The sequence below is a fragment of the Egretta garzetta genome, unplaced genomic scaffold (assembly GCF_000687185.1).
Source record: "Egretta garzetta isolate BGI_Z169 unplaced genomic scaffold, ASM68718v1 scaffold454, whole genome shotgun sequence".
Classification (NCBI taxonomy): Eukaryota; Metazoa; Chordata; class Aves; order Pelecaniformes; family Ardeidae; genus Egretta; species Egretta garzetta.
In genome coordinates, this window is record NW_009259429.1 from 903,071 (window position 1) to 917,647 (window position 14,577).

The following is a 14,577-nucleotide window of genomic DNA, read 5'->3' on the forward strand; positions in this document are numbered from 1 at the left end:
TCTTTCCCTGTAGCTTTTTGTTGTCTGAATGGGTATATGGTTACATGTGTCTGTTAAAAATAAAGGGGATCAGATCTTACATGGTATATTTATATTTCTTATTTACAGATTTTGAGTACCTAGTGCTTCAGTTTCTAAAGCTTCCTTCTTGCTGTATCCCAAGACCAGTTGTTTGGCTTCTGGGATGACAAAAAGGGTGGGAGAGACTTAACATAGGAACTCTCTGCCCAGTTGAAGCTCTTGGTGCTAGATCCCCTGAGTATGATTCTACAGTCTAGCTGTATTTTTGCTGTATAGGTCAAATGTTCATGGTTACACCATTGCTTTCTGATGCCTTTTGCTGAGCAGAAGTGCAGATATTTTTCTTTCAGAAGTTCACAGGTTGTAATACAAAGTCTTATGAAATGTGACTTGAAGTTTGTTTTATTTTTGAATACATGTGATGATTTTAAGAATTTTTTTTTCCTTTTCTCCTTCCACTGGATGATTTAAAACACACAAAAATAAAGCAGACCAATGAAAAGAATTGAATGCTAACTTCAATTGAAAAGAAACAGCAACACTACTCTTGTGAGACAGTTTTCAACAGTGTTCAGCTTACTGATCCTGCTCAACCTTTCCTTTCCTGCCTGCTCCCTACCCTCTGTGACACTGAAATATCCACTTCTAGGACAACCTTCTTCCTAACCAGAAGGCTAAAAGTTCTTCCCTCTCTTCTTCTCCCATTTAAAAATCTCATCCTTGCATCAGCCAGATCTACTGTTTAGAGGGATCAAAAAGCTCTTTTCCTCCTGCCTTATTCCCATCCATATCCATATCCAGGGCCCTGAGTGTGCGGCTCTCCAGTGAGAGGTAAAACTTAAATCCCTAAATCTGATACTTGCCATAGTAATACCATCTCTAGACTGCCAAAACCCTGCTTTTTTAAGTCTATAGTATCCTAATGAAGTAGCTATCCTTGTTTGCTGAAGCGAATAATCAATCATTTGGGAGATGGATCCAATTGCTGAAAAGTAACGTTGCTCTGGCACACATTGCAGAAGCCTAGGAGCCAGGCTAAGGTATTTCACTCGCATAAATGCCACGGGCTATATAACTAACCCTTACTTTGGGGAAACTTCAAAGGAAAAGACACAAAAATAACATGATACAGTGCAGTCTGTGCTTTCTTAGGGAAGCAAATGCAGTGGAAGGTGTAGTAAGGAAACCCGTTGGTGTGATTCAAGTTTGGATTCTAGGACGGCTTCAAAAGCCAAGCTATTCCGCTGGCTTAGGCTAGTGATTTAATTTCTCCGTGCCTTAGTTTCATAGCAGTAGAAGTGGCAATAAAGGAGCTACCAGGGTATAATTAGTTGATTATATGGTACTTTGAGGTCTTCAGTCTGAGGGAGTAATGTTATACATTAAATACTGATGAATCCTGTTTGTGACGGGGCTAAAACTGACACTCAAAACTTTGGAAGATCTTGATTGAAGTTTTCCCTGTATTTTACGATCACATCATGTGACAGATCAGAATCCCAAATCCAAATGTTGAAGTTCTCGTTCAGATTTGGACTTCGCCCGTTTGGTCTCTTTCTGACCACAACTAAATACATTCCCAGACTGTGCAGTTCTTAAAATATAAAATACCTATAAAAGTTTCATTTCAACAAATGCTGCAGTTCCTAATGCTAATCTAATAATCCGAGAGTGTGAATAAATTAGGATGTGATTACTTAAAGAGACTAGGCATAAAAGAGCACTTCTGAAGTACTTGTTATTGTCCAAAATATCACTGAAATTCTGATGACTAAGTACAGTCTGCTTATCTCTATTTGAAACAGTGCTGTACGGATTCATTATTTCTAAAGGTCTTCTTTCCATTTCTATATAGATATTCTCCCTTCACATTTTGAAGGTTTGAAGAAGAGGATTGTTTTTCGAGTCACACTAAGTAAACATTAAATGCATGCAGGCTTAAAACTAAAGCATGCATGTTATGTAGCAGCAATAAAAAGTGCTCGGCTTGCACGACTTATGATGCTCAAGCGCTGCCTTGTTAAAATGCCAAAAAAACTTTTTCTTTGCATTTTTTTGAAAAGTAAATCTCTTCCTTTGACCTTGCAATACTTAAATTTTCAGTTGTTGGACAAATGATATTTATTTTACTGAATACTTTTATATTACAGATAAGGTGGATGAAATAGTACCAGTTTCCAAGCCATCAAGAATTGCAGACAATGCAACTGTGGACTCAAGAGTGGCAACTATTAAACAGCGGCCTTCTAGTAGATGTTTTCCCTCAGCTACAGATATGAATGTGAGTGGTTGCTATGAAGTACTGCTTTCACTTCTGAAACAGATTGCAGGGGGGCTTTTGGCAGTGCACAGGGCATACAACAGAAACCGATTTACAAGCGTTGCTTTATATACTCACTTTACTTTTATTGTCTCATAATGTTAAGGCATGGTCAACTCTATTTCTAATAATAGTTTTTTAACAGAAGAGTCTACCTACCCCTGTAAAACTTTTCTCGTTATATCCTTGTATTTATTTTGAGACCGTCACATCAACAGCATTGCTGCCTCAGTGTTATTCAAACAGATGTGAACGTGCTCTGCGTGTAATCTGAGCTGGTGAGACCCCAGCAAGTTCTCAGCTTGAAGGTGTCAGTACAACACCAAACCCAAGCTAAAAAACTTTGCTGAAAGTCAAGGTTTGCTGTCTCCGTTTCAGCACCAGAGTTAGTGCAGCCACACAATTTCCACTAACGTGGAGGTTTCTCCTACTGGAGTTTTTTATTATTCCTAATAGCATATATAATATCTTGATTAAATAATGCATGGTGATGTGTAAGGGAAGAATTGACATTAATACTGTAACACGTATTAAAAATTTAAACTCCAGAACTCTGAAATTGGATTACTCAGTTGCAGAATTTGCTCTTACAGAACTTCACATGTGAAAAAAAAAATATATATATATTGTTTTTATTGCATTTTGGATGTATTTTTCCATTACCCACTCCTCCAAATGAGCATCAGTCCTGATACAACAAGCACTTTGCTGCTCTCAGCAACTTGGGATGGAAGGAAATTAAGGTTATTCTAAGAGGCAGAAAACAAATAGTGTTGCGATGCCCTACAAGGAGGGACAGTTGAGTGCCTTGGGATTCGGGTGGTGTTCCTTGGTTCCTAGCTGAGCTGCCGACTGCCAGCGCAACCTTGCGCAAGACACCCTGAATCTGTGCAAGAGCAGGTCGGGTCTTCAGAAGTGAAGAGAACGTACAGCTTGGTGCAGCGTGAGCATTAACACCTATGCCGTGCACGCTACATTTTTAGGGAATGAATGAAACAACATCTAATTGCTCACGCTTCGTTTTTCTTACAGCACACAAAACATGCTGGAAACTGAACCTACTTCCATGTGAATAATTCCAACTAACTCCTCTTACAGCGGTTGTCATTTTAATAGCATGTAAATAAAGCCTAGCCTTCCCTTTCTCCTCACCTGCTCCCCCAAATAATAGCAAACTTGTTATTTTCTGTAAGAATTATAAGTAAAAGAGATAGTGGATTAGCAGATATGACAGAAGAGTTATTTACCTGTGAGAGAAAGTCTTGCATGCTTTAATGCTTGTGGGGTTTTTTGTTTGCTTTTTTGTAGTCCATGTATGAGAGACAGGGTATTGCTGTGATGACGCCCACTGTACCAGGGAGTCCTCAAGGTCCTTTTCTGGGTATACCTCGGGGTACAATGAGAAGACAAAAATCTATAGGTAAAAATGCTTCTCATGTATAGTTTGCTTGTGCATTAATCACATACTTCTAGTAATTTTGCTTCTTTCTTAAAGCATATGACTCCAACATCTTTACCTCAAGTGAATGTCTGTTTAATTTTTATATGAAGTTCCTGAGAAAAGAGGTTTGTGTGTAAGATGATGTAATTTCCACATTCTGCTTTGATAATAGTAGGCAAGTATTATGGAATTATAATTTAATTCCTTTCTTTAGAATGCTCCCTCTAACAAGGAAAGGCAGTAAGAAGGGAGAAAAAAAGATCAGTACAGCCCTTTGCAATGCATTACCGAGGGCAAAATGTTACTCCTTTTTTCTTTGTTATTGAAGGAAAAGCATTGTAATGCTGTGTAGTTTACAAAGGAATCCCTATTGATCAAATGAAATAAAATTCACCTCTTTTTCATTCCAAACCATGACAATAGATGATTTTAGAAATGAGAGGAAAAGAGCAGACCAAATTTGGGCTTGCTTTGTTCTTGGTAGTAATCTTAGTAGTGATATTTATCAATTTAGAAATGCATTATGCTGGTGTAAAATTAGCATCTAAATTATCCCAATATTATCCCATTTATTTATGTTAAAAGCCGTATTTGTAATAATATAATGTGATCTTTTGAATTGAAACATTATGATTTTTTTTCCCCAATAGAATCTTTGCAGTCCCTTTGCTAAGTTTCAAATGCATCTTAAAAATTCATTAGGTTTCTATGTTGCACTATTATATCCATTTATAGAGTGCTAGAGTAAGGCATAAACTACTCTTCGGCACAGAATGTCTTCCCTGTTCAATAATTTTCAAAGAAAATGTGCTTCTCTACAGCTACCTTGATGATACATAAAACCAAAACATTTGCCTACACATCAGTGATCAGTTTAATTAAAATTCTGTAGCATCCTTTTCAATTCTGGCATCTGGGTCTCTGGAAGTTTAACAAGAGAGAATGCTTATGGTAGGAATCAACCAAAAGACCTCTCTCATAATTTTGCATATGCCTCGTGGCATGTGAAATGCACCCTGGCATTTGAGGCTGAACACAGAAATAATACAATATGAGGGATCCCAGCAGAAGAGAGTGTATTAAATATATTTTCTGATTTTTAGGAATTACAGAGGAAGAACGGCAGTTTTTGGCTCCTCCTATGCTGAAGTTTACCAGAAGTCTTTCAATGCCTGACACCTCTGAAGATATACCACCACCACCACAGTCCTTACCTCCTTCACCACCACCACCTTCTCCCTCTCTGTACAACTCTCCCAAATCCCCGACGTCAAGGAGCTATGGAACTATTAAACCTCCGTTTAATCAGAATTCAGGTTCAAAAATTTCTTTGGTTAGGCCTGAGAATGTAGGAACAATGATAAGGGACAAAGGGATCTATTACAGACGAGAGCTGGACCGATACTCTCTGGACTCTGAAGACCTGTACAGTCGGAGTGCCGCATCTCAGGCAAATTTCAGGAACAAGAGGGGTCAGATGCCAGAAAACCCGTATTCTGAGGTTGGGAAGATTGCAAGCAAAGCAGTTTATGTGCCGGCCAAACCAGCAAGGAGGAAGGGGATGCTGGTGAAACAATCCAATGTTGAAGACAGTCCAGAAAAGACCTGCTCTATTCCAATCCCGACGATTATTGTGAAAGAGCCATCCACCAGCAGCAGTGGGAAAAGCAGCCAAGGGAGCAGCATGGAAATCGATCCTCAGTCTTCAGAGCAACCTGGGCAGCTCCGACCCGATGACAGCTTAGGTGTCAGCAGTCCGTTTGCAGCAGCCATTGCTGGAGCAGTGAGGGACAGGGAAAAGAGGCTGGAAGCAAGGCGCAATTCTCCAGCCTTCCTTTCCACAGACCTAGGAGATGAGGATGTTGGCCTAACACCACCAACACCACGTATGAGGCAATCTAAATTTACCGATGAAGCAATGTTTAGTAGTGAAGATGGTTTTAGACAGCTTATGTCGCCATCTCCAATTCCCGCACCTAGAGAGCCTGAAAATCTTTTTAATAGCAGTGAACCCAGCAATCAAAGTGATTCAAGGACATTAAACGCTTCGGCCAAAACGAAAGGTACTGAAAACAGTACAGTGGCAGCTAAGCCCACGAATGCATCCAGCTCAGATAATTACGTTCACCCGGTCACAGGAAAGCTATTAGATCCAAACTCACCACTAGCCCTCGCTCTCTCTGCCAGGGACAGAGCCATGAAAGAACAAACACAGCAGATTCCAGGCAAAGGAGATGCTGTTAAAGCTGACCTTAATAAACCACTTTACATCGATACAAAGCTGAGACCCAATATTGAAACTACTTTTCCTGTTACTGCTACTGTCACTAGGCAAAACACTCGTGGCCCATTGAGACGGCAGGAGACCGAGAACAAGTACGAAGCGGATGCAGGGAAAGAAAAGAAAGCTGAGGAGAAGAAAAACATGTTGATAAACATTGTGGATACTTCGCAGCAAAAGTCAGCTGGCTTGTTAATGGTTCATACCGTAGACACAGCAAAGTCAGAGGATACGCCCGAAGATGAAGAGGAAAAGAGAGCTGAAGTGGAACCGAACCCTGAGAACTCCCCACCAGAGAGGCCGGAGGGGGGCGAGGAAGCGGAAAGTGAGCTGAACGTGCCTGCTGCGCCGGAGCCACCGGCATCTCCCTGCAAAACCATCGTAGCTGCAAGCTCTGTTGACGACCCTGTCATCTTGCCGTTCCGCATCCCTCCGCCACCCTTAGCATCGGTTGATATCGATGAAGAGTTTATTTTTACTGAGCCACTGCCACCCCCCTTAGAGTTCGCCAACAGCTTTGATATCCCTGACGACCGTGCAGCTCCCGGTTCGGCTCTAACAGACTTGGTTAAGCAAAGAAAAAATGGCACGCCTTCACCCACACCATTTGCCCCCAGCCAGCCAACAAATTCCTTAGAGAGTAAAAAGCAAGTGGGTCTTTCAAACTGTTTGCCTGCCTCCTTTCTGCCACCCCCTGACAGCTTTGATAACGTCACTGACTCTGGGATTGAGGAGGTAGACAGTCGAAGTAGTAGTGACCATCACTTAGAGACAACCAGCACTATCTCAACGGTGTCCAGCATCTCTACCTTATCCTCAGAAGGGGGTGAGAACGTGGATACTTGTACAGTCTATGCAGATGGGCAAACATTTCTGGTGGACAAACCCCCAGTACCTCCTAAGCCAAAAATGAAGCCCATAATCAACAAAAGCAATGCACTTTACAAGGACGCGCTAATTGAAGAAACTGTAGACAGCTTTGTTATTCCTCCTCCCGCTCCGCCCCCACCTCCGATCAGTGCGCAGCCCAATATGGCTAAAGTTGTTCCCCAAAGGACATCTAAGCTATGGGGTGACGTGACGGAGGTGAAAAGCCCAATTCTCTCAGGCCCAAAGGCTAATGTTATTAGTGAATTGAACTCAATACTCCAGCAAATGAACAGAGAGAAATCCTCAAAGCCAGGGGAAGGATTGGAGTCACCTACTGGAACAAAAACTGCAAGTCTCAGTACAAGGTAAATGTAATTAAGCAAATAATTTTCTAACAAAGGCTTGAGGTATTTGCATCCTTTCGCTAACTTCCCCCATAAATCACATAAAGAAGAATGTACTCTCTATTGTATACATTTGCTCAATGAATAGTCTGTGACAGTTGTATAGAGGGGAACAATTTCCTACATTGTCAACATTTCTGTAGGCTACGCCATAGGATAGGAGCTTTTTCAGTCTCCTCCGACTTCAAAGATACTTTCCACAAACCTTCCAATTGTTCTGTTGTGAGCTACTTAGATTTATGTTTAAGTAGGACTTTTATCTTAAATTTTTTTTCTTTTAAAATGTGGGGATAATTTACTTTTTGTTCAGTCCCATAACTCATTTTGGCTTCAAACAGGTAAAAAAGTGGTTTTGCCTAGGCTTACTTCACATTCGCTGTGTGATGTCATTTGATTCATGCCGACACCTCTGATAATCCACCTTATCATGAAGTATAATGCTATCTTAGAAAATCACTCACTGAAATCACTTTGCACTATTCATGTTATTACTAAAAAGTTAATGTAGCATCTCCGCCTATTAGTATTATGGGGTTTAAGTTCTTACCTTCTATTGCACATGCTTGTTAGTGAACAGTCTCTGATGTTTACAGGTTCAAGGAGGTGGCTTCTTTCTCCCAACAGCAGCAGCCCTGGTACTGCAGTGCAATACATTTGCATATAAGTGGTTTCTGAAAGGTACTTAAGTGATAAGTAACTTACTGTAGTCAGACATCATTGGGTAAACGTACAAGTAATTGTGTAGCCACATTTGCGTGGAATATGGATATAGTATCATCAAATCCGGGCTTATAAAATAAAAAAAAGAAAAAAAGGTAATTTTGTTAGCTTTATTGAGAGCCTGAGGTATTTCTTTTTGTGGTATGGAATGGTTTGGGCTTACGTGCAGCAGTTAAATGTACCTTTTACTGAAGTATTGCGTATCGTTTGGCCCAGACTGCTCCATAGAAATGCATTTTTTGCAGCAATGCAGTGCTGACTTGGTTTTTAGAAAAAGATACCATCTAAGTAAATTTTATTAAAATTATTCTGCTGGGTAATAAATAACTTGGCCTTTGAAAAAGGTACTGCTCTTTGCATGCATGAGGAGGATTTGGTTTTATGGGAAGGGTGGCTCGGTTAATCGCAAACGATTGCTCATTCAGAAAACAGCGTGATCGAGCCTTGACATCAGGTAGTTCTGTTATTTCCTGCAAGATGGAAGTCATCAAACATGACAGGGAAGTATGGAGGTTATACAATGTTTAGAATGAAGAGATGGAAGAAAAACACTGAAATTATGGAATTCCTGTCAGTGGCACTTGACTAAACAGAGTAGAAATTGAGTTGTCCATACAGGAAAAACCTTAATACGTGCAAAAAAATACAATGAAAACTGTACAAGAAAACCAATATGTACTGGCTGCCTGTCTTTAAACCAAGTTAGCACAGCAACTGAACACTCTACATTTGAGAATACCTCGGGCAAGCATAAAATCAGTACTGGTTCACTAAGCTTGAATTTACATGAGTCTTGTCTTGCAGATGACTCTGACAGTTTCATTTCATATTATTTTTCATATGTCTTCAAGACTACTATTTTTGCTAGACCTTGATCAGCTTTCTTATTAAGCCATATGAACACATTGACGCTAGCTTCATATGTAAAATATTATTTATCATCTTTTATGTTTAAACTGATAGTTATTTCCAGGTTACAGTAGATATCTTTAGTGTCCCTATTTTATTAGAAATTAAAGTAGGCTAGCAAGTACAATGTGCTGTAAATACATCAAAGTATCTACTGAGAAGAAAGTGAAAACTGGAAGCATACAGAGATACATCTGTTTTTGTGAAAAGACATTTAAACAGGTGTAAAGGCTGGAAAAAAAATTTTAAACTACTATATCACTTCATTGGAGAAAAGCAAACTATCATTTAACAAGCATAGTCCCATATATATTACATTTTAGAGAAAGATCTGACTTGGACAGTGTTAGAAAGTTATGTTGCTTTTCTGTCCTTTAGCTTTTCTAATTCTTTTAACTCAGCTTTGGCAAATTACATGGACTTCTATATGGAATACAGAGACTCAGTTTGGAAACAAAACCATACAAAGCATTATTTCAGTGTGGCTGAAATCCTACTTCTTTCCTGAAATGTAAACCCAAATGGGAGTCTTTGCAAACTGGAGGGAAGATCTCAGGATACAACAATACCAAAAGACCTATAATATATATAACAAATAAGAAAAGTTGACAGTGGCATAGAGCAGCAAAACTCTTGGCTGTCATTTGACTAGGGAAGAAAATTACACCTCCGCAAAATTCCCAGTGGCAGTGGAAGGTAAGAGGGCTGTATTTAGTTTCCTTCTGTTTTCAAAACTGATGGGATTACATTTTTTTTTAATGGAGCTCCAGAAAATTAGGTGAATTGAAGGTAGTAAAAAAGACCAGAAAAGGTTAATCAGGATTTCTTTTTTAAGCTTAGTAATAGATCAGAGACGGCAGAAGAGATCCAAGTATCTACAGATATTAAAAATATGTTTTAGAATCATAGAATCGTTTAGGTTGGAAAAGGCTTTTAAGATCATCAAGCCCAACCGTTACCCTAACCCTGCCATCCCACCAACTAAACCCTGTCCCTCAGCACCTCGTCTGCCTGGCTTTTAAATACCCCCAGGGATGGGGACTCAGCCAGTTCCCTGGGCAGCCCGTTCCAATGCTTGACAACCCTTTTGGGGAATAAATTTTTCCCAATGTCCAACCTAATCCTGCCCTGGCGTAACTTGAGGCCATTCCCCCTTGTCCTATCACCCATTACCTGGGAGAACAGACCAACCCCCACCTCGCTACAACCTCCTGTCAGGCAGTTGCAGAGGGCGATAAGGTCTCCCCTCAGTTTTAAAAGGTGCTTCAGGCAATTAATTCCCTTTCATCTTAACAAGAGTGAGGTAGAGAGATGTACACCGAGAAGTTCCCTTGTAGGTTCAGAAGTCCTGCGGGGAAACCGGCCGGCGGGGGTTAGGTGGTGTCTGCCTGGCTGCGCCTGTGCCTGGTTCCCACCTGTCCCTGGAGCGAGGCTGCACCTTCCCCTTTCTCTCAGCTTAACCAGCTCCATGGATGAGAAAGGATTGATTTCTGAGCTTGATAAAGAGTGTGAAAGAGGGAGCAAAAAGCTAATAGCAAAATTTATCACAGTGGAGAAAATGCTCCGGTTTCTTTTTGTTGTGCTACGCATGTTTATGCCCTGAACCGTCTGCATTAAATTTCAGTTCTGTTCTCAGAGGTGCATAAAAGCAAGGAATGCATGGTAAATGCTTCCCAGACAAAGGCTTTTTTTTTTTTTATGCTTTTACTCCTGCCTTATCTTTTAAGAAGTTAAATAAATTACAGCCTTTCTAGCCCAATTGCACGACTGACACCATTTTTCACAAAGCTGTCAAATATTATGACCGAGGAATACCACCTTGACACAATTCCAAGTATTAAAGCTAATATTTAAATTTTAAAGCTAAAATTCTTAGGGCTTCTTGATTTTTTTCTAAGACTCTAAAGCCTAGGACAACCAGTTGTAGAGCTTGTAGCCCTTTTCTGCGAGGTGGCATTAGAAAGGGAGTAAGGAATTTTAGCTCACAGAAGGCAGGGTTTCTGCTAAATTAACAACTCGTTAGCTCTGCTGAAGGAAAAGTGATAAAAAATTAGAATGCCTGTTCATATCCGTCAGCCAACGAGGAGTATTGGGAAGTGTTATAAATAGGAACATTGTTCACAGGCTCACTTGGGTTATGTTCACAGCACTAGCAGGCTGATGAAATTTAAGATATTTATAAATTAAAAATATTTATAACAATGTGCTCGCTGGGACACGTATGAAGTTATAGCCCAGATAGCAACTCGAAATATCACTAGGAGTTCCTTTCGCACAGCCAGTAGATATGCAGTTGTAGTTCACTCATGGCAATTGCCCCATTAGGGGAGCATAGAGGTGAATTAAGTTGTAGATAGTTGGGTAATGGCTTGCTACAGAAATCCATAAAAATATCTTCTCTTGTGGTTTTGATAAATGAGGATTAGGAAGCGATTGTTCTACAGCACTGAGCAGCATTTCTCTCTCAATTACTACATTAAAAAACGGCCCTAGACTTGCTTTTTTTTCTCTGCACATTGGTTTAGCAGTAATTTTACATGGTGTATTTATAGTCTTCCGTGATTCTTATAAGACACGGAGTTTCAAGCTTTTTAAATAGAGCATGGAAATGTTTGACTGGAAACCATCTGCTTCGCAGCGGCAGTGACCAGCCATGGGGTAGGAAAAAGGAGTCTGGTAGGGGAAGGAAAAAGAGGAAGAAGCGAAAGGATGTGCTTGCTTGCTTACTTTGTACTAATAAAAGCGTAATTAAAAGGTTTGATCAGAAGGTTCCAGACCAAAGCTAATCTTACTCCCAATTTTGGCCATCATTTACTTTATGAAATTTTGGAGATCAGGCCCTGGTGATAGAAGTTTTTATCTGGTCTATCCACGTAGTCAGCCCACAACATCTGACATTCCTCCATTTTTGCCCATCCTTCCTTACAGTGAAGCTTGAGGGTGTTTGGATGTGGGGCTCCATCTGACCCAAGTACCCAGCGCTAAAGCCCTGATGATGAGCTTTGGTCGCGATTCCCATTTCCGAATTTGGATACATGCAGGTACAGAGATGGGAAAACCCAGCCTGGGGGAGCCCCGCAGGTGATCCTCTGCTGTCAGTGCGCGGAGCCGGGGGGACGTGAGGCGTAACGGCAGTATCAACTGTGGTGCTATAAATACAGCAGTGCTATAAATTCACTTGAGAGGCCACTGACTTTTACATGGAGCTTATAAAAGAAATGGGGAGAAGACTAATGCCAGGGTTTTCATCGGGTTAAGGGAGGAGTGCTCACTTGGTCTGTGAACCCAGCAGTCGCTTAGCAACGTAACGATCAAGTGCAAGCCTGTGGGATCAACTGAATAATGTCAGCGTGATTAACAGCAGAATAGACCCGGTGGCTGTGAAGGAGAGAAAACCACAGCCCCCAGTTGAAAACAGCATCCTTCCACCATGACTCCAGTGCTCTAATAAGGAATCATGAACAGCGACTGCTGCTGCTCTCTGCCATCCCCGTACCAAAATGAACGATAGCTTTGCTGTAGGGAGAAACTATTTCTATTTATTTCAAATGGCACTTACGTTTCTTCGGCTGTGTTTGCACAGTGTCCCCATGGCTTCTGTGGCAGGTTGGGTGTCAATCCTGGGAGTGGGAAATGTTCATTATAAATGTGGGAGTTATGGAGGATGTTTAACCGTGCAGGATCAAGTGCTCCAGGAAAAATAATCTGTACTGTGTTGGCGTAGCAAGTTTTAAAAGCGAAGCTGCATGTAGCCAGGGTTTTTGTCCATCTCTGATTTTTTCTTTATGACTGTCTGGAAAAGTTCCAATTTTTTCACAACCAGGTAAGGCAGAACTGAACTTAGTATTGAGTCCTGCATGGGGAGTGATCCTACATTTGGTTTATTGCAAAGGATGTCTGGATTTCACAGACGATGAAATACATACCTTGTAGGATAATTGTCAAGCCTTGATTTTTCAGTTTACTGCTGACCCATTAGATTCATTTCATTCCGTTAACCGTTTGTCAGCCAATTTCACGGGATTGCTTGCTTTGTCAGTAATTTTTGCAGTGTTTCAGTCATTCCATTTTGTCATTTTTATTTGCTCTCATGACTGCTGTTGTCAGAAGAGGGCCATGCTGAAGTGCCATGAAGTAAGTGATGACCATAAAGCATAGCATATTCTGTGTTGTACATTCTGCTTTCTTTTTAATGCTCACTCATTGTTATTGCATTTTAGTGATTTTTGGTGTTGACTTTGTTACAAAGTGCAATGTGGATTAGATCATCCTAATCCAGAAATGGTAGCCATTCTAAAACCAGAAATAGGATGCCACCTCAAGCTGAAATAAAAGCCACTTCCATCAGAGAAGTATTCAGCAAATGTTTTTATAACATGAGCACGTAAGACCAGATTCCTGGACTTATGTCTGAGCACCTAAATCAGGGGCGTGATTTCTCAAATACACCCGATTTCTTCTGGATTTTCCGAGGGTGTTTTGGGGTGGGATGATTACTGAATTTGTACATACCTGTGTAGGGTTCATGCTAACGACAAACTCGAAATAATCAAGACCTGCTTGCAGTGGCCGCTGTCAAGTCTTTCATCCTTGGAAGCTGTGGGATTTTCTCCTTCCAGCTTCCCTTGACCTTTTTCCCTGTGATTCTCCAAGGAGAGAGGGTTGAGGCTGTCTCCTAGTCCATGCACCATGCCCTTACCACTGGTTTTCCAGACATTTGTGCCATTTGCATGGAAACTGTTGTTCTGGAGCAGACTCCCACAGACCTTAATGATTCTTCTTCCCTCCAACTGAAGAGTGTTACTTGCAACAGACACTAATCATTTCTCAATTCTTCTCGCTAAAATAACACTATTATAAGAAGCTCTGTATCCTGCCAGTCATCACGTCAGCCCTTGTTCTTAATCTTCCCCCAAAACAGACAATTATTGTCTTACTCTCCTACCATACAATTTGCCTTTGACAATCCAAAAATAAAGTAAAAATATTATAAGAGCTGAAGGCAAAGTTTTGGGTTTGTGCGTTCTCAAAAAATCTGTAAAAAGTTAATTTCTTGCAGTGCCTCCATTGAGGGACTCCTTTCACTCACTAGTTCTCTTGGATTTTTTTTTCTCTGACCCAGTGGAAGAGCTTTGTCAGAAACAGCAAATCTTTCACATGGGAGGCTCCGAGGAGCTGGTGCAGCATGCCATCTTTCAATGACTTGCTTCTGATATTAAGTTAACAGTAAACTTGAATCCTGCAAATCTAATGTAAAATTTGAAAGAGTTTCTTGCCTGCAAGCTGTGTTGGTGGCTTTTATACTAGGAGGCCACATCACTGTGACATAGGAATTACATATTGTGATTTTAATGTGAGGCAACGTAATGGGCATTGCAATTGGTGCAGTCTTAAAGCAGCACATGTTTATAAATTACTACCATATGCTGATTCTAATAGAGCAAATTTTATTTAAAATCATTATCAGACTCTTCACCTTTTTAAAATGAAATTTGGGTTTAGGCAGGTTTAATGTGGATTTGATATATTTAGTATAACAGATGATCAAATAAGGCATAAGAAATTGCTCTTATTAAAAAATCTGGAAACCCCACAACACAACAAAAACATT

General features: G+C 40.5%; 1 protein-coding gene across 2 annotated transcripts in view; it reads left to right on the top strand.

The window, feature by feature from the left end:
* Positions 1–14,577, top strand: part of SHANK2 (SH3 and multiple ankyrin repeat domains 2) — a 315,799-nt gene that overhangs the window by 296,670 nt on the left and 4,552 nt on the right. For both annotated transcript variants that reach the window (XM_009637056.2, XM_035892635.1), the window contains 4 exons: positions 2,172–2,302; positions 3,650–3,761; positions 3,837–3,863; positions 4,886–7,298. In XM_009637056.2, the coding sequence (XP_009635351.1) occupies positions 2,172–2,302; positions 3,650–3,761; positions 3,837–3,863; positions 4,886–7,298 (2,683 nt within the window). The remainder of the gene's footprint in view (positions 1–2,171; positions 2,303–3,649; positions 3,762–3,836; positions 3,864–4,885; positions 7,299–14,577) is intronic.